We start from the raw sequence: 23,419 nt of genomic DNA on the forward strand, positions 1-23,419 counted from the left end.
CAATGAAATTTAATGTCCTAAAATCATGGTTTCTGTTATGAAATCGTTCATCTACGCTTGCTGCCACACTGAATAAGTAAACGGAGTAAAAAGATGAATATGCATTCTTAATTACTCTGGTCACTTGTGCTACAGTCACATACTCTGAATCTGCTTTCACATAAAAGAAAGGTTGCCAGAGGAGGATCGCTTTTTAGTAAAAAATTTAACAAAAGACTTTCAACATCAGCCAGATCCAACTCAGCCCAACCGTGATGCGATTCTACATAACAAAAGTTTAAGGGCAAGAGTAAGGTCATTGTTGTCCTTTAAAGAGTTACATCTATGAGATCATTGCCCCTCGATGTCCACTGCCAACTGAAAATGCCTGCCAATGGTTGTAAGTCTGTCAGAAATAATAAGGTAGATTACTGGCTGCTGCTTACTTTGCTATTTTCAAACTCAAGGTATTTTCCAGAGCCAGTATGAAAAATGATACACTTTGATTTTGAAGACATACTGAATGACTATGAATTATAGGTTTTTAGTTGCATTTTAAATTAAATCTTCATATTTTTGTGGTGATGCAGCTGCGAAAGCTTTCAAGCCAATGTGTGAGAGAAACATTTTTCACATCACATTATTACATTCAGATTACTTTCATAACCTTCTTTTCATTGCTAAAATGTAGGTAATCAGATCATCAAGGATAACAGTAAGACGTGTGGGCGTATGGTTTTTAAAAAAGATATTATCATATGCTGTGGAATGATAATTGATCTTGTAGATCTTGATATTAAAGTTTCAGTTCCCCAACATGATTAAACACAACATTCTTCTTCCTCTTCTTCTTCTTGTTTATTATTATTATTATTATTATTATTATTATTATTACCCAAACCCAAAGGTTGCAAAATGTTGATCATTTATACTTGCTAATTTTAAATATGTTGCAAATCAGCTCTGCTTAGATAAGAACAACTTTTTTGTAAGGGAGCTGGGTCGTTGCCTGCTTCCCTTTCTTGTGTATTTCTTTTTTCTCATAACTAATAGTTTAGAAAATAATGTTAGTTGCTTATACTGGTGCAAGACGAAGATCTACTCGCCCTGAGTTTTCAGAGGACTTTGTATCAGTTCAAAGGAATCTTTAGAATAGCTAAGCTTATTGTCACAGAGCTGAGAGCTGAGCACTGGACAAAGAGGATTAAACCATGACCCCACAGCTATGAGGGGGTTGAGTGAGGCACTTGTGATTTTTTTCTTGGGTAAAATAATAATTTCACGCATAGAGCTTTTATTGTTTACTATATATACTATATTTAAATTAATTTAACTCACCCTGGTCATGGGATTTCCCTAAAAATATGTTCAGCTGCTACAATATAGTTGGCATTCACCATCGATTGTATTGGTACAGTCCAACAAAACTTCACCCAAAATTTCTATAAAGAGTAAGCAATGCCCGTTAATTAAATACTCTCGGCGTGGCAACGGTCCCGATTAACAATGGAGCAAACCGAAGTCATGAAACCTGAAACACTAGATGATTTGATTAAGATTTTGCACAAGCTCTTTGAAGGTGATAGCATTAATATTGAGGAGGTGCAGAATATTATGGAATCTTATGAGAGTAAACCGCACGAATGGATGAAGTACGCGAAATTCGACCAGTTCAGGTAATGATTTTGATAATTATTATTGTGGTGATTGCTAGCCTACTGTGTTGTTTTTGCGATTGCTGCTCCTGCTGTTGAATCATTGTCAAATAGTCCTGCATCAAATATTGCACTTCTAGCTTAATTATTTGAATATTTCAGGGGGGGAAAGCTGAAACCCCCTTTCTGTGGCAGTGCTATTTGTGGGGTAGTCATAATCGAATGGAGCGTAGACTACTTCAGTGAAACTGGTGAAGAACATTAACCTTGAAATTACTGACCAACAAATCAGCACAATTAAAGGTCTGCCATTCATATAAATCTTTCACAGAAATACATAAGAAGAACGACTTGGGCTATAGAGGACTTCAAAGGAGAATCCTTCATGGAAACAAAACCATCACATATAACAGCCTTCCTTATCATAATCTTTTTTTTTGTCTGCGTGTACGTGTTTGTCCCGTACAGAGGGTGAGCCAAGGGACGTAGCAAGAGAACAGTTAGCTAAGAGCTGCAGTTTCATGTCTAAATATAGACTATATCGTTGCATGCACTGGCTAGATTTAGAATCACATTTAAAAGGTTTACTTGGGGGTAATCAAGGCTTTTGTGTGTGTGTACATACATACATTCGTACATACACACATACATACATAGGCTATATATGCATGTATTGGTTTAGCAAATAAAAAATAATTTCAAAGATTCTCTTATCGATATTTCGTTGTGTTCTGTTTTTTTTTTTAAAGTAAAATCAACACTTATAATGAACTGCATTGACGTAGATTATGTTATTTAATTATTTTATTTTTTTACTGAATGCACGATTTTCCATATGTAGAGATGGTCAGTTCTACAACATAGAATATTGGATTACTTAAAAACATCGACTGCTTCATGACACGTTCCTCTTTAATAGTCTAAGACGGGCTTTTAAGACAAATAGACATGATTTTGTGGAGTGCGCATAACTGTTCTGCGTTCATTTCAACGTGAAAACGTAGGTGGCGGCAAATGGCTTTTCAAGTCTGCCCGTGAACGTTTTTGAGTGGACATGACTGCTGAGGCAACGGAGGGTGGGGACAAACTTACCAATCAGAGGCCGCATACAGCTCACACCCGCGGACCTGGTTAAAATATGATCTGCGCACTGCTGTGGGGTTTTTTTTATGACGTCGACGTATTTGCAACACCAAGAACTGTACGTCCAGAAATTCGAACCTGCATCGACTGAGATTTGTTTTTCTTGCTGTTCGGTCTCTCGCGCACGTCTGTGACAGTGTTTCCGCGGATAGCCTGCTGTGCTTTTATCGTGCTTCTGAAATCAGCGTCTAAATTGGCCTACGAGATATTCTTGCACGCGTACACTTGTTAAAATGCGTCGAAAAGGATTCTGAGCGCGTTGAAGACAACCTCATTTTCTGTTTTCTGTGTCACTTGATATCTTACGCTGGGCGTTGATCTGTGGAACACTGTTCATAAATATATCCCCATTTAACCGAATTGATCTATGCAAGTTGATACCTGTCTATTTTTTATGAACTATATTTAGCGCACCATAAAAAAGGTGTAGCCTACTTTCATGAGCCATTTTCTTGCTCATAAATAAAAATACATGTACGTTTGGCCGTGTTGAACTTTAGTATAATTGCAGAGGAATAGAATTTTATGTTTTCCCCTGTTTTAACAATTTGGTTGTTTTTTTTAAACTGACATTTGTATTAAACAACAATAAGAAAATGAATACGTACGTATGGTATACGTTTATTCACATGGGTGAACAGTTTAAAAAATAAAAATCGCTTGCGTTGCGTATACGTTGTTAAAGATTCCATGTTCTTTTTTAGAAGAGGAGGGGGGGCGGGCTCGCGTGCGATAGGGCTGTCTGGTATATTGCTCTGGAGCTCAGAAACGGTGCTGCACCTGGTATTCAGACCGACAGTCTCCTGGCTGGGAGCCAGAGCTGTTAATGTGAGAGCAGTCTCACTGTCGCTTTGAATTTCCAACCACAATGACCCCCCCCCCCCCCCCCCCCCCCCCAGTGTTTGTCCCCCCTCCCTCTCCAAAGAACAGCTGATTTGCAACCGTTTTAAACTCCAGGTCTCACTAAAAACATGTAGCATTGCTGCAAGTGAACCTTGAAACGAGACGCAACGACATAAACGATGGAATTGGTCTGAAAATATACTTTGAAAACAACCAAAGGTCATTTTTGAAAAAGTTTTAGAAAGTATACCACACTTCTTGTGAATTTAACATGTAAGCCACAGAACCAAGGGATTCTCAGATTTTCCAGATCACTTGCTTCTAAGGGGAGGTTAGGGATGGACTAGTTCTTACTTTGGGGTGTTAAAGATCACATTGGGCTACACATTGGTTTTGTTGTGAGATTTGGGCATTTAGTTGTCATGATATTTTCTATGTGGTATGATGAAAAATGTGAGTTTGTGAATCTAATTTTGGAGCTTGTTAGACTGGAGCTTTAAGAGAAAGGCTGTATGACTACCGTAAGTATACTGTTTGATAGAGTGTTCTTCTCACCTCCTCCAGGTACACCAGGAACCTGGTGGACGAGGGGAACGGAAAATTCAATCTCATGATCCTCTGCTGGGGTGAAGGTCACGGCAGGTGAGGAGTCTCTAATAAACGTTTTCAATCCGCCCAGGCGGAGAGCGGAGAGTAACGAGATTGCACCCCGGGATCGCTGTCAGAAAACGGTGCATCATTAGTTCCGTGACTCGTGAGTTTTCAGCCCTATAGAAAAGCCCAGAATTGATACTGTCGCATGGTAACAAGATATAAAGACGGCTTTCTCTTACAGTCAGCAGGAACGAGACAATCTCTCAAAACCAGGGTCCTTTTCAAGGCTACAGCAAGGAGCAAAGTGTTTCTTTCTGATTACGAAGACTGCTTCTCCTGTATTATTATAGAGAGGAACTTTGTACTTCAGCACCGAGTCGGAAAGCCAGACTTCCACGCCTAATTACAAACACATGTAACTCTGTGAAGTCCTGTTTGCTCGCAGCGATAAGAAACCACAGTTCGGTGAGACGGGGAGGCCCTTGATGATATCTGCTTGCAAATTAATCCATTATTTAATGGAAATAATATTTTGATAAACATTTCTGCAGCTTATACTATTACCTAAAGTAATATACAGTGATCGCCACATATCCAGTGTCAGAAAGTTAATTAGCAACGACCGAACACGAATCAGCTTAGCGTGTAACACTGAATCTTGGACAGAACTGGTGCCCACAGGCTAGCAGTTGTTGATAGTTAGCTTCCACTCCAGTTAGCGCTAGCTCTGTCATATGTACAGTCTGAAACAATGACTGGTTCACAGGTGGGCACACGAGAGGAGCGTACAGTACATGCTTCAGCTGCAGTGCCCCCTGTGTGGGGGAGGGTGTCATAGCACCAACCCTGAGGCTGAGTTGGCGTTTCAGAATGCTGCTTAAAAAAATTAATTGAGGGGTGGTGGTGATAGGTTTCCCCTGGACGGTGCGGGAACATTTCGGCAACCCCAAGCCCACCCCCCCCCCCCCCCTCTGACGTGTGTCCGGGTCCTCTCTCCCACCTGCAGCAGCATCCATGACCACACAGACTCCCACTGCTTCATGAAGCTGCTCCAGGGCCAGCTGAAGGAGACGCTGTACGAGTGGCCGGACCGCAAGTCACAGGGAGAGATGAGGCAGAGGTCTCAGAGGATCCTGCAGGAGAACCAGTGCGCGTACATAAACGGTGAGATCCGAAACGCTTCTTACCCCTATGCTTTATAGCCCCAGTTTCCCGGTACGTTACACTGAACCAAATTAAGACCAAAGCACTTTTAAACGCTTGTGTTGCGTTTCCTCTATTGCACAACATACAGAAATAATGAAGTGCTTTTCCGAGCACAGTGTATTTCTACATGTGTCTGTCAGCATATAGCCCTGTGTGTGTTTTTCTGAGTTTACACATTTTAACACTGCCACACTGTACAGCCGCCATTAGATTGGAACATGCATGATAAACAGAACATTTTTTGCCGTGTCACTGTTGTCTCCATGCACACGGTCCAGTTTGGTGCTGCGTAAGATGTGAGTTGTGCTGAAGGGGTCCTCTCCTCATTGGGGGACTCCCCCACACATACATGCACCGCTGGCGAATGACTGAACGCCCTGCGCACGCGCTCTGTTTTGTCCGACTCAGACTCCCTGGGCCTGCACCGCGTGGAGAACGTTAGCCACACGGAAAGTGCCGCCAGCCTGCACCTCTACAGCCCCCCCTTCCAGCACTGCCAGACCTTCGACCAGCGCACAGGACACAAAAACGTGGTCAAGATGACATTCTGGAGTAAATACGGAGAAAGGACTCCATTTGTAAGGAAACCATTTTAAATTACTCACTCACTCACTCCCAAATCCTCCGACCCCACCAATCACACGGCCATTAGTGGCTTCTACTGTTCCTGCAGATAAAGCTGAGGGGCTGACCTTCAGTACACTCAAGCTTCAGATGAATGCCAGTTGACTTGACTGAAGACTTCAGTGTCATTTCATTTCATCCGTCAACCGTCGCGTAAAATATCAGTGTTGGATCTATGGTTTCATTCAAGTAACATTTATGTCTTGAAAGAATATCATGAGCAAACTATCCCGTTTCTGAAACACACACACGTATGACTGGCCCTATAGGCCGAGGTGCCAATGAGCTCTTATATTAGAACGAGTATGAGCACACGGGTGCAATGTGTGAAAGTGCAGAGAGAAGAGTCATAAACTCACTGATAGGGCCTGAATAACCTCAGATCTCAAAGTGGCAGTTAAATGTTCAAATGGCAGGCCGCTATTATTTCAACTGGCAAGTTCCTCCATGAATTATGTCCTCCAAACCAAAGGTTGCATTTCACAGGTAATTTATGACAAGCGCTTTCTGGCTGCACTGCTTTAATGAATTAGGGCGGGCACGTGTTCGCCTGCTTGGGTTGAAATCAGGCGAGCGGCGGGAGCAAAAGGGGAAAGAAAAGTCATGTTGCGGCAGAGTCCGTGTGAAAAACACCATTGATCAGAATGCGGCTGTTTTTGTTGTAACTAGGTGAAAATAGGTTAGGTGTCACCCTTCTGTTTGGGAGTCATGCAAGCAGCCTATTGTAAAATGTGTGTACAAATGTCAGAATGAGTTTCGAGCTACCTTTTGTGAGCGAATCCCCTGGACATTCACGTAATGCGTTGAGCGCACAGTGCTACTGCACATTCTGTGCATTCTTATTAAGCACAAAATTTTTTTTTTTAAATGCAGGTACTCCTGAATGAAAGTAATTGTCAATCCAAGTAGGAACGTTAGAATTAGAGAGTTAGAATTCTGTGCACTTCACTGTGAAAAAGTTAGTGTCCATACCTCATTTTGCCACAGTTTGGCAAAACCTTTCTGTCTCTCAGTTTGGCAGTGGAAAAAGAGAGCCACGTTTCATAGGAGAGGTTGAGTCAGGTTCGATGCTTTGACCTGTGTGCAGCAACAACAGACAAAACTGGAAACACCTGCATTTCAGAGCTTAGAATATAGGGCAGCTCAGTACAGAAAGCCAACGTCACCACAAAAAAAAGACTCAGCAAGATATGTTTAACTGAAATTTTTTCCCTTAGCAGTTTCCTAGAGCAAAATATTTGTATTCCTCCTGTGTTTGTCTCTGTCATCTGTTGAAATATATGCCCTGTAATTTGCATATTTTATACCGAATGTGATTTTTTTTTCCTTTTTTAATTTACGATGCGGTGTTCGGACAGCGACGCGATTTGTGTTGTTTTGGCTCCGTACTCGAGCACAGTGGATTTGATACGTCTTTGGGCCTTTTGTTGAGAGTCAACAGCAACAGACTCCAAGAGGCAACTCGAGACCCTTTGTTGTGCATGGACTAGTGATGCAATGACCCACAAGCAGGCCAAGAAACAGCTGAATAGCTGAATGTCCAATTGTACTTGGTACTCTTAAAATGTGGGAACTTTGTATAAACAGGGTTGTAATTTCTACCCAGGTATAAATACCCTCAAATTAAAGCCTACTGTTTGCCCTTTAACCTTATATTCATAGTTTAAGTGAATATAAGGTTAAAGTGAAGCCTGTCCCTTCATCACAATATTCTCTTTTCCTGTGAAATTGGGAAAGTGCTGAGAGGAATCATGATTTAATTAAGACTGTCACACTTTTTTATGTTAAAATGATCGACGTGCGCTTATGCTTACCCAGCATGCACTTGTGATAGTGTTGATCATTCAATATTAAGCCCTAACACATTTTTTTGACGTATTAAACAAAAGTTCAAATTGTTCATGAACATAAGTTCACTGGCGGTTATTAATATCTGGGCATAACAGCCTAATACGTTACATTACAGGCATTTAGCAGACTTACATTGTGTCCAGTTATACAGCTGGATATATACTGGAGCAATGCAGGTTATATTCCTTGCTCAAGGGTACAACGGCAGTGTCCTACCGGGGAATCAAACCTGCGACCTTTAGGTTACAAGACCAACTCCTTAGCCATTATACTACACTGCCACCAGTAATGCTGTAATACTGAGCAGTGCGAGGCCTGCTTTTCTGTCACGTCCTCCCCGTTAGACACGGTCACTGGAGGAATTCAGGGGCCTCGCTGTACAGTATTTTCAGGGTTCTTTAAAAAAAAAAAATACATATCTGAGGTCCCTTTTCCAGACAAGGAAGGAATTCTGGGAATCTGTTTTCACAAGTCAGCAGATGTGTGGCTGAAAGGCCGTTCCTTCCATCGGGGGGGGGGGGGGGGGGGCGAGGGTGATGAATTTAACGTGTGAAAGCCTGCACTGTAATAAATGTGGAACACATATTTTTTGGGGGTCGTTTCTGCCAGCTTTTTGGTAAATAAAGAGGGCTTATCTGGAGCTTCTGCCGTTGCTTAAGCTTGCCTTGAGCAAACTGCTTTCTGGCCCCGAGATCGTTACAACACCAGGCCTCTGATAAGATTGGACCATCCTCTCTCTCGTTTACCTCACCATCTCCTGCTCTCTCTCTCTCTCTCTCCCCCCCTCCCTCTTCACCCCCTCCCCATCTTTCCTTGTTGTTCTTAGTGATTTACTTTGTCAGGACTTCATGGTCTTAAAGGGCACACAGAATGAACTGGATGTGTTTGCTTGTACTTGAAATGCATCCCCCCCCCCCCCACTCCCCCAAACATCATACAGGATTCCCACTCAGTAGGGACCATCGCTCGCCCAACGACACATTTAACTGGGTTTTCATTTTTTGAAGTGCTTGTTGTCTTTGATCAGAGGGCTTGAAGGGAATGCAATATCAAATTTATATATAATGTTTGTATTAGACTCATATGTAGATTATCTTTGGAGAACATAAACTGTGTTGTGGCATGTTAACATGATGTTTGTTATTGCAACAATGCATTATAATGTTATAAACATGATAGATGTGTTATTATAGACACATTATTACAAAAATGAAATGTCGCGATGGCTTAACTTTAACTGAGGTGTTACTGGCATGTTGATATTTGATGCTGACTTATCCTATTCCGTGTCTTTTCTTTTTTTTTAGGAAACCACAGTTTCACAGGAAAACAACTAGGCCACCGGAGTCAAAAAGCAACTGTACGAACACGGCTGCGGAAAATTCTGGTGAAAGGAGACCGGCAAAAAATAAAAATAAATAAATAATAAAAATATACGAGCGAGCAAAGCGAAAAAAACAGCCCACTCTTCGACAAATTGCGAGGGTCAGTTGAAAGGACGCGTCGGTAATTGGAGCTGCTTTATCGCGGCCCGGTGTACGCTTGGCAAACGCTGATGAATGCGGTGCGGACAAGTGAATAGCGGCATTAGGTTGAGCGACGGAATGAATCTGCTCTTTGTTTGCTAGGCTGGAGGAAGCCCTTGCCAATAACGGCATTCCTATGTTTCTGTGACCTGTGTAATTACACCTTTGTACTGTTATGGGGGATGAAAGTGGTGGACGTGTATAATGTAAAAGTAGAGAAAAAAAAGAGCGTGCGTCTGGTCGCAGTCATGCATGCTGACAACATGTAAAAACGATTATCTGCAGGCCTTCTGTGATCAATATTGTTCTTTTACACACAATTGAGCACTTTTAAGATGTATTGATTTTTTTTTTTTTTAAACGTAAATTGTTTTAACATTTGTTTAAAATGTACAGACATAGCAATTCATGAACAAGCGGAAATTTAAAATGGTAGCATTAAAGCTTTTTAGATGTACTATTTTAAAATGCAATACAGGTAATTTATATTTACAAAACAGATTATTTTGGTGTTAATTGGTTTTTGTTACTTGAGTACCACGCCCGGACATTTGTTTTGATAAGTATTAGTAGAGGTGAATTATAGGTTTGTATGACTGCCTCTGGATTTTTAGAGCGTTATAATAGCCGGTTAAAATAATGACTGTATGTGGAATGAGTTGTTCTGTAGAACAAGACTCTCGTTCTTCCTCTCTCTCAGGACTTTTGCTAATTTTGTAATTGTAGCTATATTTACAAACGCTTTTTCGCAGTGCAAGATAATAAAATCAGTATCTATTTTAATGTATATTCTGGCTGACTTTGATCATGGAATGACCTGCTGTGAGTGTAAACCATTAAATATTTCCTCTTGTCAAATAGCGTTTTTTTTTTTTGGGTGGTTTGTTTAATAACTGTCATTGTCTTTTCCAATAACGGGGCAGGAACTCATTCAACTGTCAGATTTTTTGCCAGCTGCTGATAAATGTCGTTTACTGCGAACGTTTGTCATTTTAGGCCTCGCCTCATTTTTCTCTATAAAAAATATTTGTTCACATATGACAGAAACACCAGAATCATCTTTGCATACTCTGCAACGCTGCTCTGTTCTCGGCTACTGTGTTCATGGCCATGAATAATTGTTACATAGCCCAATGTGTATTGCATCTTATCGGAACCGTGTTTTGTATTTTTTCCAATGACCTTCGGTATGCACTTACTGTACTTCGTTTTGGATAAAAGCGTCCGGGAAATAAATGTACTGTAATGTTCTCGCACTGTACCAGATCACAAACCACAGGGTGGACAAACCGCAAGCACGTTTGCAATTTTCGAAAAACTAAAACAACTCCCACTGTAACAGAGCACCAGAGTGATCCAAGTACTGACTCACCAACTGCGTTTTGCGAAGATGAAATCTGCACCAACCACGCTCCATGTCCTTTCTCTTTTGCAAAATGAAGTATACTGTGTGTATATGATCCATATGCATAAGAATTCAATGAGAAACTATGATTAAACTATGCTGAGTCACTCCTGTACTTGAGAACAACAAACTCTTTAGGATACACTTGCAATCTGTGGCTGTAGCTGGAACGACATCAGATTAAGATATGATTAATTGAATAATTAAGATAAGAGAAGAAGTTAGCACCAATTCAGATCAGCCCTTGTTGTGAAACCCTGGGGGTTATTTAAAAAATGGTACTGAACACATTCCATCAAATGGAGTTCTGAGCGACAGTGTGGTTGCAATGAAAACCAGCATACACAGGGGTCCCCGTAGACCCCTGTTGCTCAAATTATGGTCCAAGAGCTGCTGGTTTCCCACCCTCCCTTTACCTGGGAGTCAGGTGTGAATACATGTGGCCAATCAGTAGCTCTAATTGTTCAGTTAATTACCTGAGGGATTAGAAAATCAGGGCCAGGTTTGGATTTGAGGTGCAAATTTGAGTATCCATGCCCTAGATCGAAGGTAGCTTTGACAGAAGCATGCGCCACAAACTGCTGTTTTCCATAAAATCAAAATCGAAAAAAACTGATCAAAATCAGCAGATGGGCCAGACAGTTACGCTTCTATATTTTATTCATTCTTGAAGGAAATTCCATCACAGGTGATTCAAACGTTTCCACGCTGATGCACTAAACCAAGTGTACCTCACTGCTATGAATTCGTCTTCAGTCGTGGATGAATCGAGAAATGCTTAGAGGACTTAGAGTGCCTAGAGTTTAAGGTTGGAGTGAAGAGTTAAAAACCTCACATTTTCATTTGAACTGTGCACATGACATTCCCACTTTCATTGATTTTTGAATACACCTCTGCTGCAAACAGTTTCATTATCACTTATTTATTTACTTATTTTTTCATTTTAATGTGTCTTTCCCAAAATTACTAACCAAAACCAACATTTTAAAATATTGCCACATGGCCACATGCGCAAATAACCGGACTAAATTTAGCAAGAGCGTTGCCTGCAAAGCACACTGTCAATCATTGTCCGTTTAATTACTGGTAATTACTTTAAAACCATTTTCCAAAAACTTTGGTCAAATGGCTTGTTCCTGGCATCAGATGACTCATCTGTGAGCACTGGCAAGCAGTCACCCGAAAGTTCACAACCCCGTGGATGATGCTAAAACCCATTTTAACGGTTCCCAGAAGTTTGTGAACTTTATGTAAATGGCGGATCTCTGCCTTTTTGTCGAGTGTTGACTCATAGAGTACATACTGAATGTGACTTGATCAGTTCCTTTATATTTTTTAAATGTGCGTCAGCAGCTTTTCTTCCACTTTTCTTTCTTTTTTGTGCTCTGATGACGGATGATTCCCCCTTGTAGTTAGTCTCCATGTAACAAGACCAAATATGGTCTTTATTGTAAACGTTGGTGTATATCAAGCACTTTTTCTGTTTTGCTGAGGACCCAGTTAGACAGTACAGCGTCCAGTATTAATTCAACCCTAACAAGTTTTTTTTTTTCAATAGGAACCACGTATACACAGTAAAAGTTACATTGACACTGAACATTTTACTGAAAATCTGTACCTGCCTGGTTGGATGTCAGTCACTATCTGCAGATTATTTCCAGCCTTTCACTTGCACTGATGTGTCATATACATCACATTTGAAAGAGCACATTAACTATTGGTACAGAACAGGGTTTAGACACGTGTTGGCAGGTGATTGCTGTTGTCAGTTAACAATTCCTGGACAGAGTTGGACAGAGACTTGTTAATAATTACCATAGTAACCTGCAGGACAGAAAGCCTTCATATAACTGTGTGAGAGGCAGTTCATGTAATAATCAAGCAAATTATCAATTTATTTTAAACTCAAGGCTACTTGTTCATTGTAACAAGCCAGGACAATACAAATTGTGGGTGTGCCTGGGTGTGTGTTTGTGTGTGTGCGTGTATACGTGCATGTGTAGTGATAAAAATCAACACAGAATCTAATCAAGAGAGTTCTCGTTCAGTTGGATGGTCAACAGAATCCAGCGTTACATAATTTCTAAAGGTATCTGTAGGGCATCAATCGTGGTCACGTGATCTTTTTATCTGACGGCAAATTTGCGGCAGTATCATGGGACCCAATTCAATATCTATGCAAACATAACCTATGTGCATTTGAACTTCAGTGAGACATTGTTTACCTTTAAGGATTGGTAACGACAGGATAAAGAAATGCTCGTGCAGTATTCAGACAAGTAAAAAAATTATCACCTTATATTTGAATGTCACTGAAGAGTCTTTTATTTTGTAAGGGTTGGGCAGAGCTGTGTTTGTTCTTTCACTTCTCCAGCAATACACATACTAAACAAATCCCAAAAGTAGTTAATACTTGATTTTGGCCAACAAGGCTCCATTACATGGCCTGCTCTCATTGAGTTTTTAATATTAGTATGTTCCTGTACGTTCGCCTGTGCTTGTGTATTTTTAATGTTTCTTTTCTTCTTTGGACTTTTCTGGACCACCATGTGATGATGGGACGACATAGCTCAGGAGGTAAGAGCGGTTGTCTGGCAGTCGGAGGGTTGCCGGTTCGATCCCCCACCCTGGGCGTATCAAAGTGTCCCTGAGCAACCTAATCCCTAATTGCTCCCAACAAGCTGATTGGTACCTTGCATGGCAGCCTTTCACCGTTGGTGTGTGAGTGTGTGTGTGTGAATGGGTGAATGAGAGGCATCAATTGTAAAGTGCTTTGGATAAGAGTGCTATATAAATGCAGTCCATTTACCGTTTACCATGCTCGTTAGTTGAAGCGTACTATTGGGACACTGCTGCCTCAGTCTGAATGATTTGCTGTGCCTCTTTGATCAGACACACTCTGAAGGCTGACAAAATGAAGGCTCGTGAAATTAATCTTCATCTGGCGTCCATGTTCAGCCACCCCTTGCGTAAGGTCCGTAAAGCGCTTCTCCAGAAAAATGACCCGGAAACTCAAAAAAGAGAAGCAGGAAGGCGCTCATGTACTGGAAGCTGGAAGTACTGAAATAACTCTGTACTGTATGTACAGTTGGTGATTGTGGAAGGAAGTTAGGGCAAACAGGTTTCCCTTTCGGTTGTAAGATGCTGACAGTAATACAGTCATCATCGGCGGTCACTTGAGGCGAGTATGACTGTCCTCGCCATGGGGTCTTCTACTTGTGGGTCTTCAGATGGCTGTGGAGGCCGATCCGTGATCCGCGTACTTTGGTGCAGCGTGGGCAGGGGAGAGTGGTGGTGGTTGGTGGTGGCTGAGCCTTTTTCTCTCTCTCCTTGCGGTGCTGTCGCTTTACAGTAATACAGTAATGCAGTACAGCCCATTAATCCAGATGGATTTGTATCTGGGTTTGGCACAAGGTGTGGACCTCAAACGTTCTGTCTCACAAATCATGCGCAGTCTTTTATAGAAAGTGTCTTTTCGAAATATTTTCCCTATTATCCTGTTAGTACTGTATGTTCAATTGACTGTTTCAGTTTTTTTTCCACCTACTACATCTGACAATGCCCAGTGGTGAAAATTTTAAATGCACTTAAAACATTCCCATCTGTTTTCTTGGCAGTGTCTGCTGGATATTTGTAGAAAAATGGTTTAAGTACTTTTTGTTCTCTCCCCACCGCACACACACACCCATGTGAGCACAAACACACACACACACACACACACACACACACACACCCATGTGAGCACACACACACATCACACATAGCTCCACATGCTACTAATGATCTCATAGCAATTCTGTGAGTCAATCATATGGAGTATAGCATACCAGTGAAAGATACTTTCCACAAGCAGAAAAGTTCTGTCATAACTAAACCAAAACCATCGAATGAAGTTGAAAATATCCGTAGTTACGTAATTTGTTATTCTGGTCACACTAATGGTCAAAAGTATTAGCAAAAGTTCGGGAAAACAACAAGAACTTCTAGTGGGTTCAAAAGTGAATGCAATATATCTTTCAACACAGATAATGAGTGAAGATATATTCCAGCGAATCTCCATTGAAGTGCTGTATTAACATTCGTTTTATGGTTATTTGGTTCGCCTACTGTGAGGGGAGATATCAGCTTGTTCATTGTACTCTCATAGCCCTTATCGCCGGGGACTGCGACTATCTTCGAAAAAGGTACAAGCAGGGAGCCATAAACCTCCTGTTCTTTTGTAAAGACAAATGCTGATATCTTGAAAGGAGGAAGAAGTTTCATTTCATGCGCACGTTCTGTTTCCACAAGACTCGGTGAAATTGTGCTTACAATAAATATTATATAATAATTATATCATATAATAATTATATAATTATCGGTAATTGTAGCTCTTCCTGTCATTGCAACAGTGTCATTCGATTCAGGACGACACGCAGCATGTCCGCACTCTGTGGAATCTCTGCAATACACTGACAAAGTGGCGCAGTTACTGTCCTGGATGACTACACAGTTGGAACAGCCAAAACTCGGGCCACCAACACACCAGAGAGGCTGTCATTGGGTCACGAGGCGAGAAAAAGTCCTACCATCACAAATATTTCCTCACTGGGCGAAGCCCTGGCACATTACACAGTACCCCACGCAGCTGGCAGTGCTGCAGTTAGAGCTTGATCAGCCACACAGACAATACAAACAAGTCACTGTATATTTGAAACAATGATTTTGAAAAATGAATTCCTGATGCCTCTTCGGCAAAGAAACTTTTCTTTTTTTTCATCCAGTTAAAAGTGGTGCACTATTCATTGTGTCGATGAATTGAAAAGACAATAAATCATACGGTTTGGTAGGTTCTGTACCGTAGAATATGGCTCGTCCAACATGATCACACTACAACAAGCAGATGAAGAACCATGCAATGATTTCACAGGAAATATAGGGAATACATATGCTAACCTGATGACATCACAGGCGTACATGTATGCCAGTATTTACAGAGAATTTTCATTTATAGCTTATATTAAGGGCTGATTTTAAGGTTCTCCTCCCAACTTTCAAAACACTACAAAGACTGGCACCAGTGTACCTATCAGCCATGCTTCTGCCTTAAAGCCTGCAAGGGAACATAATCCCAACATGCTTCCCAGAATGCAAGTGACTCCGGGCCGGATCTGGGCCGGATCTGGGCTGATTCTGGGCCGATTCTGGAATAGGGAGCAGATCCGGCCTGCAGCTGCTCGCTATGCGAGTAGCTATCTAGCCATCCTGAGAACTTCAACAAACATAATGGGTGGAACTTTTTTCTTACAGAGCTCCTCTTACTATGAAATAACCTTCTGAGACATGCATGGGAATCAGACACAATCCCTAATATGTTAGTGCGGATTAAAAGCAAACCTTTACAGAAACCCCAGTGATCGGTCGCAGTATGGACACAGAGCAGGAGGAGACGTGGGCAGGTTTATTACCCGCTTGGGAGGGCAATAAACTTTCCTTACTGTCTCCTGTCGACAGCTGTGACCCCATTTCTTAATGGAGAGGCTCTAGGAGGGAAGGTGGATTCCTCGCCTTTCTCATGACTGTGCAGATTCTCAGGCCCGGTCCCGGTGGTTATACTCCTGGGGGGGTGCCGTGCGGCCATCTCCCACATGCAGTGTCGGGGAGACTGCTCGAAGAGCGCCGAAATAGCTTCTCGCTGAAGGTAGTCTAACTACAGCAAAGCTACTTTACGGAGAAATGTAGCTTGCAAACCTAACTTCTCAAAACTGTAGTTCAAACGACTAAGAAATGCAAAAATTATCAAGAAAGGTTATTATTATCACGCTCCCCAGCCATGGGGTGAGTAGTGCCTTCTTTTTGCACATGGCAAGAACCATACAGCTCAATGGGAAGCACCAGCAATGTGTGGCGATTGTCAGTTGATCGTTGGGAGCTATGGTGGAGCAGCGTGCTTCTTACCAATCAGGATTAGAGGGAAAAGAGAGAGACGGTGATATTTGCTCAAAGGGTCAAAGGGTTTTGGAAAAAAAATGTTTTGGGGCAAAAGTAGTTAATAGTTCCTGTCGTTTAATTAATAGTTGAATGTAGTTGAACTGCCAGTAAACTGTTGCAACTACGAGTTTAACTACATGTAGTTAAACTACTCCCCAACACTGCCTATCTGCAACCCATAGCTCTTCCCTAACTCCCAATTTTTGTTTCTTGTTACCCTCAGGTAGGGGCACCTGCCTCCTGTCCCAAGCCACTCTTGAGCCTGCTATTTGTTTTTATGATACAATATGTATCTTCATTAATTTGTGAGTCAAAAATGGCACTTGCTTGCTTTTATGAGGCATCTTGCACCACCAATAAATGGCTTCAGCACTCCTCTGAATTCACTGTGTTCAGACATTAAAAATTAAATTAAAACCGTGTTCATTTTAACTCGAATGATCACACACAAATATAAAAGAGCGGGTGTAAATATCTACTGCATGTTGAAACTTTGGCAACATTCCCGTGAGCAACCCTGAAAAAGCAGCATGCTCCTGCTCCCCTCCAAAATAATAATGTTTGATCCAAAAGTACATATCGTTCCCAGTTGGTTAGACGACTTTGCAAAGGAAATTTGGCTGCCTGCCATAATTTTACATAACCCAATGAAAACAGCCAAAAAAAGACAAGGGGAGGGGTTGGACTAAAAAAACATACCCAGATGTGGGGTTTTTGAGCACCATCTTGCCTTTGTGCAAAGATCTTCACTCATATTACAGAGAAGTCAAAGCTTGCATGAAGAACACCCAGTTATCCCTCGCTGAGACAAACTAGAGTTTTTGAGTTGATGTCTATTTTTACCCTCTACTGTGTACAGTAATAAAGACTCCCCTTGATCCTTCTAGAAACATTTAGCACTAGGAAAGTCAATAAACTTTTGCTGAGTTTGTACATCTGTCATTTCATGCTGCCTGAACAAGCCAGGAAATGTCTTTAGGCTTTTAGTAATCACACTTTCAGAATGCTGTTCAACCACAATTTGTCAAAACGGATGTCTGTGGTAAAAAATATTGTATTTCGTGTGACTACGGATATACTTTATCTTTGTTTGGATGAATGCGTAATAGTGTTCTTTTTACTAAACTAATGCTTGGGATTGATTGTGTGAACAATACTGATTCTGCTAACACGATGAAAATATTTGTGTAAAAATAGATAGGAATGAAAATATCAAGTCTGTCCATTACAAGTTGCTTCGGCAATTTTCCCTTTAAATGGGAACTGAGGTGTTGAATCTGTCACAACAGATGAATTGAGTACAAATGCTACCAGTCACCAGTCCCTGGTGCTAATTGAATCACAAACATGAAATAACTGTGATCAGCCCAGGTTCTGAAGAAAGGAGAAGTCGTAGACGAGTACTGTCTCAGCATCGCAGGCACTGCCACCCGAACATCACAAAAAGGTTTAAAAACACGGACGCGTTTCAGATCACCCGAGCCCTCGTCAGGGTTTCAAGAATGTTTTATTTATTTATTCATTTGTTTATTTTTTGGAATTGTAACATGTCGCAAAGTCATGCAAGTGGGGGAACTTTTCCAAAAACTGTCTTATATTGCTGATGATGTGTCCAGGGTCATTCAGAAGATGTATTAGTGCTGTGTAATCAGCACCAGATTATCAGCAACAAGCAACTGCCTAACATTGGATATTCCCTGCCCGGCTGCAATAGCACTTGCACCAGAAGCCTACAAACTCCCCAGATGATGGAGGATGTCGCAATGTTAGAATGGGTTTGCAGATATGTTTGAGTAATCCTAATTAGGGAAATGAAGAAATTGGGGGTTAGGGGCGGGAGGGCATGTTGAAACTTCCTGGCAGAAGATCATTTATCATAAACTGGAGAGTTTATTCAGTGAAGCGTTATCTGTCGGGCAGTGTACGGTCTGCTGGAAGGGACGCACGTCATTTTGGGCAGACTTGGAAGGGTGCCTTTAGCTGTCAAGAGAGAGAGTGTGCCTCATTGGACGGTTCGGGGCTGAAAGTTCAGGTCAGGGGGGGTCGATAAGGGCAGTGTCATGCAGAAATAAATTGCACAAACGTGGGTGGTTTATTTCTACTGTTTAGGCCGATGAAACAAATAGAGGTTGAAGGCTTAGTGCTGGTGTTGAAAGTAGATACATTTGAATTGAGTAGAAAACTGGGTCTTTTCCCTCTCTCAGCACCTCAGGATGAAACAACCACCAGGCACAGACAAACAGGCCCAACCAAATATTAATGACATAATGTGTGTACATGCATTAGACAGACACAAGACAAGAGAGATTTTTTTCACGGTCAGCATGATGACAATGATGTACTAATATGTGCATTATAATGGTGCACTCGCAATTTAGTAATGAATCATGATAAGGCCAATTTATGGATCAGAACAAATATAATTATGTAAAAATCACAGACACTAACACTGGTACTTCCCAGAAAAAAATATGTTTGTGTATGTGGTATAATGTTACATCACACCGTATTCAAAAAGGCTGTGACCCAGCAGAAAATGATTTAATAAAGCTGTCATCTGTTAGGTCGAGGGTTGCCATATTGTTTATGGAGCAAGATCAATAGTGGACATTTGATAGAGATAATTAGCAAGATTTTGCATATCATTACATCTGTAAATGTCATCAAATGTCCCTAGGAAGAGATTTTGTGAGTGCTTCATAAAACATTTTTAATGCTCGTTCCTATTATGCATATCTATATTTAAAAAAGAATATTCCATCCAATATAGAACAAACGTGACACATGCCCCCAACGCAAGCTGTGCATGACCACTTTTGAATATTACATTTTTCACCAACTGTTAAATAATTGCCCGTATCCTTTTCTAAGACGGAAAATCACTTTAGAAGCATCTCGTATAGATTTGGACTATGGTAGACCATGGAATAGACTTCTAGGGTAACATGCTGATTGCAGCTTTATTGTGGCAAGCTGAAAGACAAAATTAAACTATACATAAGAGTTTGGCAACAAATGGCTGACAGGTTACCCGTTCCTGGAAGGGTAATTCATTATGAAAAGGGAAGCTCAAATGGGCTGAGTACTACTGGAATTGACCCAAGTTCCTCTGGAAACTTGCAAGCCAGCTTTCAGCTATGACTGGGCACCTCTTCAAATGGGGCGAAAGTCCAGGCCCAATGCCATGCCAAGGCAGGGATGATGATGATGATGATGATGATGATGATGATGATGATGGTGATGATGGTGATGATGATGATGCATTGGTGAAGGCAATAATGATGATGATGATGATGATGGTGATGATGATATAATACTAATAACTAAATGGCAAAAAGGCTAATCCCATTCATTAAACAAGAACCAAGCAAAGGCAAAAGTCCCAATGTTTGAAAGATTTGTACTGTCGATGCATAACAGAAAAGTATCAACCTGGACATACATAAAAATGCATCTTGCCAATGAGTCATAGAATTTCCACCATTTCATGAATCTACAGACTGTTTGGTCCACGGCAGGTGTTGTGTTCATGCAGCGACATCAGTCACAGACATTTGGTAGTGGTGCCAAAATACCTAAGTACCAAAATCTTACACACCATTATGTCTGCAAAACACAGAATAGGTTTATTAGGTTTTTGTATTTGTAAAAGATTTTCACTGAAACTTTAACCTGGCATCAACCATAAAATATCAATGACATTTGCACTTTTTATCCTGACACCAGCAGAAAAAAAGTATTTACATTTTTTTGACAAAATTCAAGTGTCTTGGATTTAAATGAAACATGCTGCAGTGACAACATTTTCAAAAATATTATTCGTTTTATTTTTATTGAATGTCCCTTGTAGTATAGGTTTCAGTATAATATAATATCCTGTTCCTGGGATTAAGACTCATGTCCCTAACAGGGGACAAAAATTCTTTGCTGGGTCGCAGGGTAGTATAAGTACACTCCAAACATTGCATGGCTTCTTCTGAACACTGAACTCTTTACTATTGATTAAATGATAACATATATTGTGTTTGTAAAAAGCAAAATATTTCATTTGCGGTAGGCTGAATCCGGAGGACCTTATGGGTAAAATTTTAACTATAGTTTTAAAGTGGTGAGTTCGAACAGGCAACGTTAAACTGAAATGTACATTAATTAACCCGCCAGAACATTGAAGCAGCTCTGATTCTGAATGCATTCTACTGCTCTTTGTCTGCAGCAGATGTGTTGAAAAGCCTAACATAATTTAAACAAGCAGGTAAAATGCAACTTCACCGGAGAAAAAAAGCATGCATGGGCAAAAAGATAAACCTCATTCAGTTTAAATGAAAAAAAGCGCAAAACTTCAGTGAAAAGGAAAGTGGCGCTACTTTTACAGCCACATTAGTGTTTATTTGCTTGAAACCTCAGATCCCATACATCAGATTGGGTGTTTCATGTCAGCAGTGACCCTTTTCCCTGAAAAAGCCATTACGAAGGCCTCCGAAACAGCATGAAACAGGTTTTCAATACAGATGACCTCCCAGTACTATATACACTGTATCTATCTCACTTGGAAGTCTCAAAGCATTGTGTTTAAAATCACTAAAGTGATGAGTTGAACAATTCAAGTTTCCTCAGTTCATTAACAGGCATGGTGTCGGATTATCACACTCATTCCACAGTGAAATGGAATGTCTGAACTGGCGTTGGACTGTGCATGGATAATTCTCACTAATGTTATAATGGGGATAATAAATGATTGATTCCGTGAAGCAGTCAGCAGATGAGCAGTTTGTCTTTACTTTAGCAGGGAAAAAAGGTAGCGTAATGTAACCTGAATCATCTGGAAAGAGAAACAAAAGATAAAATGACACAGGCTCAGTGAATCATCAACAACTGGACAAACATTTTGTGCTTCCCCTCCCGGAGTCCCCTGGATTAGCCGGGGTGGTATCACCCCTGGTGACGAACATGAGCAGGGGACACTGTGCCAGTGGCCGCAGATTTGTCCTCTGCGACGTGATAAAAGTCACGCTCCTTCTCACTTTCAGTTTTACCCAACTCCTGGTCCAGGTCCCAGTCCCGCTGCATTCTGGCAAATGCTGTTACCTTCCCGTAAGCGTGTCAGCTGGTCTCTGCTGGTCATATCCGCTTATTCCGAAATTTGAGGCTCAGCTGTTGACCAGCCTCCTAGAATGCGTCAATATATTCTATTACCTCTTCTTTACCTTTCTATACTAGCTACTACTGCGTGCATTTATTTATTTATTTGACTTAATTTTGTTTCTGCATGAAACGTGCAGTGGTTTACTGAAATAAGAAAACAAAATTTATAAAAGAACACAAAATAAAACAGGGATACACAATGCATAATGTATGGAAGACTCCCCCACCGGTCCCCTCCCCACCACAGGAAAGGAAGACAATTAAACAGATAAAATCAAATACAGTGATCAAGGACACAACACCTCAACACACAATCCGTCATCAGACCGCACAATCCGTCATCAGACCGCACAGTCCATCATCAGACTGTACACATTATTATTATGTATTATTATTATTATTATTATTATTATACTGTCATATAGTCCATATAATTCAGAAAGGACAATATTTGCTCAGAATGTAATTGGAATACCACTGCATATTTCACTGCCGACTCACCCGTCCAGTAACTCCTATGATAGCATTCTACTGCTATCTGGTGGACACTGTTATAGCAATGCAGCAGACCAGGAATACGCCAAGTCTCTGCATCTACCCCACGATCTGGCGAGTTGTTGTATAGCTTACATTGAAAACTACGTGTTAAGAAATAATTCCTGTTAGTTACGCCGAATCTTTAACTCATTTCAACATAATGCCCCCTTATGTGTTCCTTAAGTTAAATAAAATGACAGGCATAATTCCAGGGACTTAATAGAATAAGTGTCGGATAGACAAAGAAGGAACAGCACGTGCATTTTGGTCAGAGAAAATATTTATTACCCTTTTTAAGATAAGAAGTCACGCTCCTTCTCACTTTGAGTTTTACCCAACTCCTGGTCCAGATCCCAGTCCCGCTGCATTCTGGCAAATGCTGTTACCTTCTGGTAAGCGTGTCAGCTGGTCTCTGCTGGTCATATCCGCTTATTCCGAAATTTGAGGCTCAGCTGTTGACCAGCCACCTAGAATACGTCAATATATTCTATTACCTCTTCTTTACCTTTCTATACTAGCTACTACTGCGTGCATTTATTTATTTATTTGACTTAATTTTGTTTCTGCATGAAAAGTGCAGTGGTTTACTGAAATAAGAAAACAAAATTTATAAAAGAACACAAAATAAAACAGGGATACACAATGCATAATGTATGGAAGACTCCCCCACCGGTCCCCTCCCCACCACAGGAAAGGAAGACAATTAAACAGATAAAATCAAATACAGTGATCAAGGACACAACACCTCAACACACAATCCGTCATCAGACCGCACAATCCGTCATCAGACCGCACAGTCAATCATTAGACTGTACACATTATTATTATGTATTATTATTATTATTATTATTATTATTATTATTATTATACTGTCAAATAGTCCATATAATTCAGAAAGGACAATATTTGCTCAGAATGTAATTGGAATACCACTGCATATTTCA

The 23,419-nt window shown here is 40.9% G+C and overlaps 1 protein-coding gene across 3 annotated transcripts; it reads left to right on the top strand.

Moving 5' to 3' along the window:
* The first annotated feature begins 1,252 nt into the window (after nt 1-1,252).
* On the top strand, nt 1,253-10,281 carry cdo1 (cysteine dioxygenase, type I). Of its 3 annotated transcripts, none has more exons than XM_035436146.1 (5): nt 1,253-1,655; nt 4,185-4,262; nt 5,221-5,378; nt 5,829-5,998; nt 9,203-10,281. In XM_035436146.1, exons 1-5 carry the CDS (start codon nt 1,486-1,488, stop codon nt 9,230-9,232), a joined length of 606 nt encoding a protein of 201 aa, XP_035292037.1. In that variant the 5' UTR covers nt 1,253-1,485; the 3' UTR covers nt 9,233-10,281. The 3 variants fall into 3 exon arrangements, with proteins under 3 accessions (XP_035292037.1, XP_035292039.1, XP_035292038.1); XM_035436148.1 differs by lacking the exon at nt 1,253-1,655 and adding an exon at nt 3,819-3,839; XM_035436147.1 differs by lacking the exon at nt 1,253-1,655 and adding an exon at nt 3,869-3,893.
* Nucleotides 10,282-23,419: the final 13,138 nt, after the last annotated feature.

This window comes from Anguilla anguilla, chromosome 10, assembly GCF_013347855.1.
Source record: "Anguilla anguilla isolate fAngAng1 chromosome 10, fAngAng1.pri, whole genome shotgun sequence".
NCBI lineage: Eukaryota > Metazoa > Chordata > Actinopteri > Anguilliformes > Anguillidae > Anguilla > Anguilla anguilla.

Coding starts and splice junctions, on each gene's coding strand:
- cdo1 (XM_035436146.1), top strand. CDS start 1,486: ATGGAGCAAACCGAAGTCATGAAACCTGAAACACTAGATGATTTGATT. Junction 1,656..4,184: donor GCGAAATTCGACCAGTTCAG/GTAATGATTTTG, acceptor CACCTCCTCCAG/GTACACCAGGAACCTGGTGG. Junction 5,999..9,202: donor ACGGAGAAAGGACTCCATTT/GTAAGGAAACCA, acceptor CTTTTTTTTTAG/GAAACCACAGTTTCACAGGA.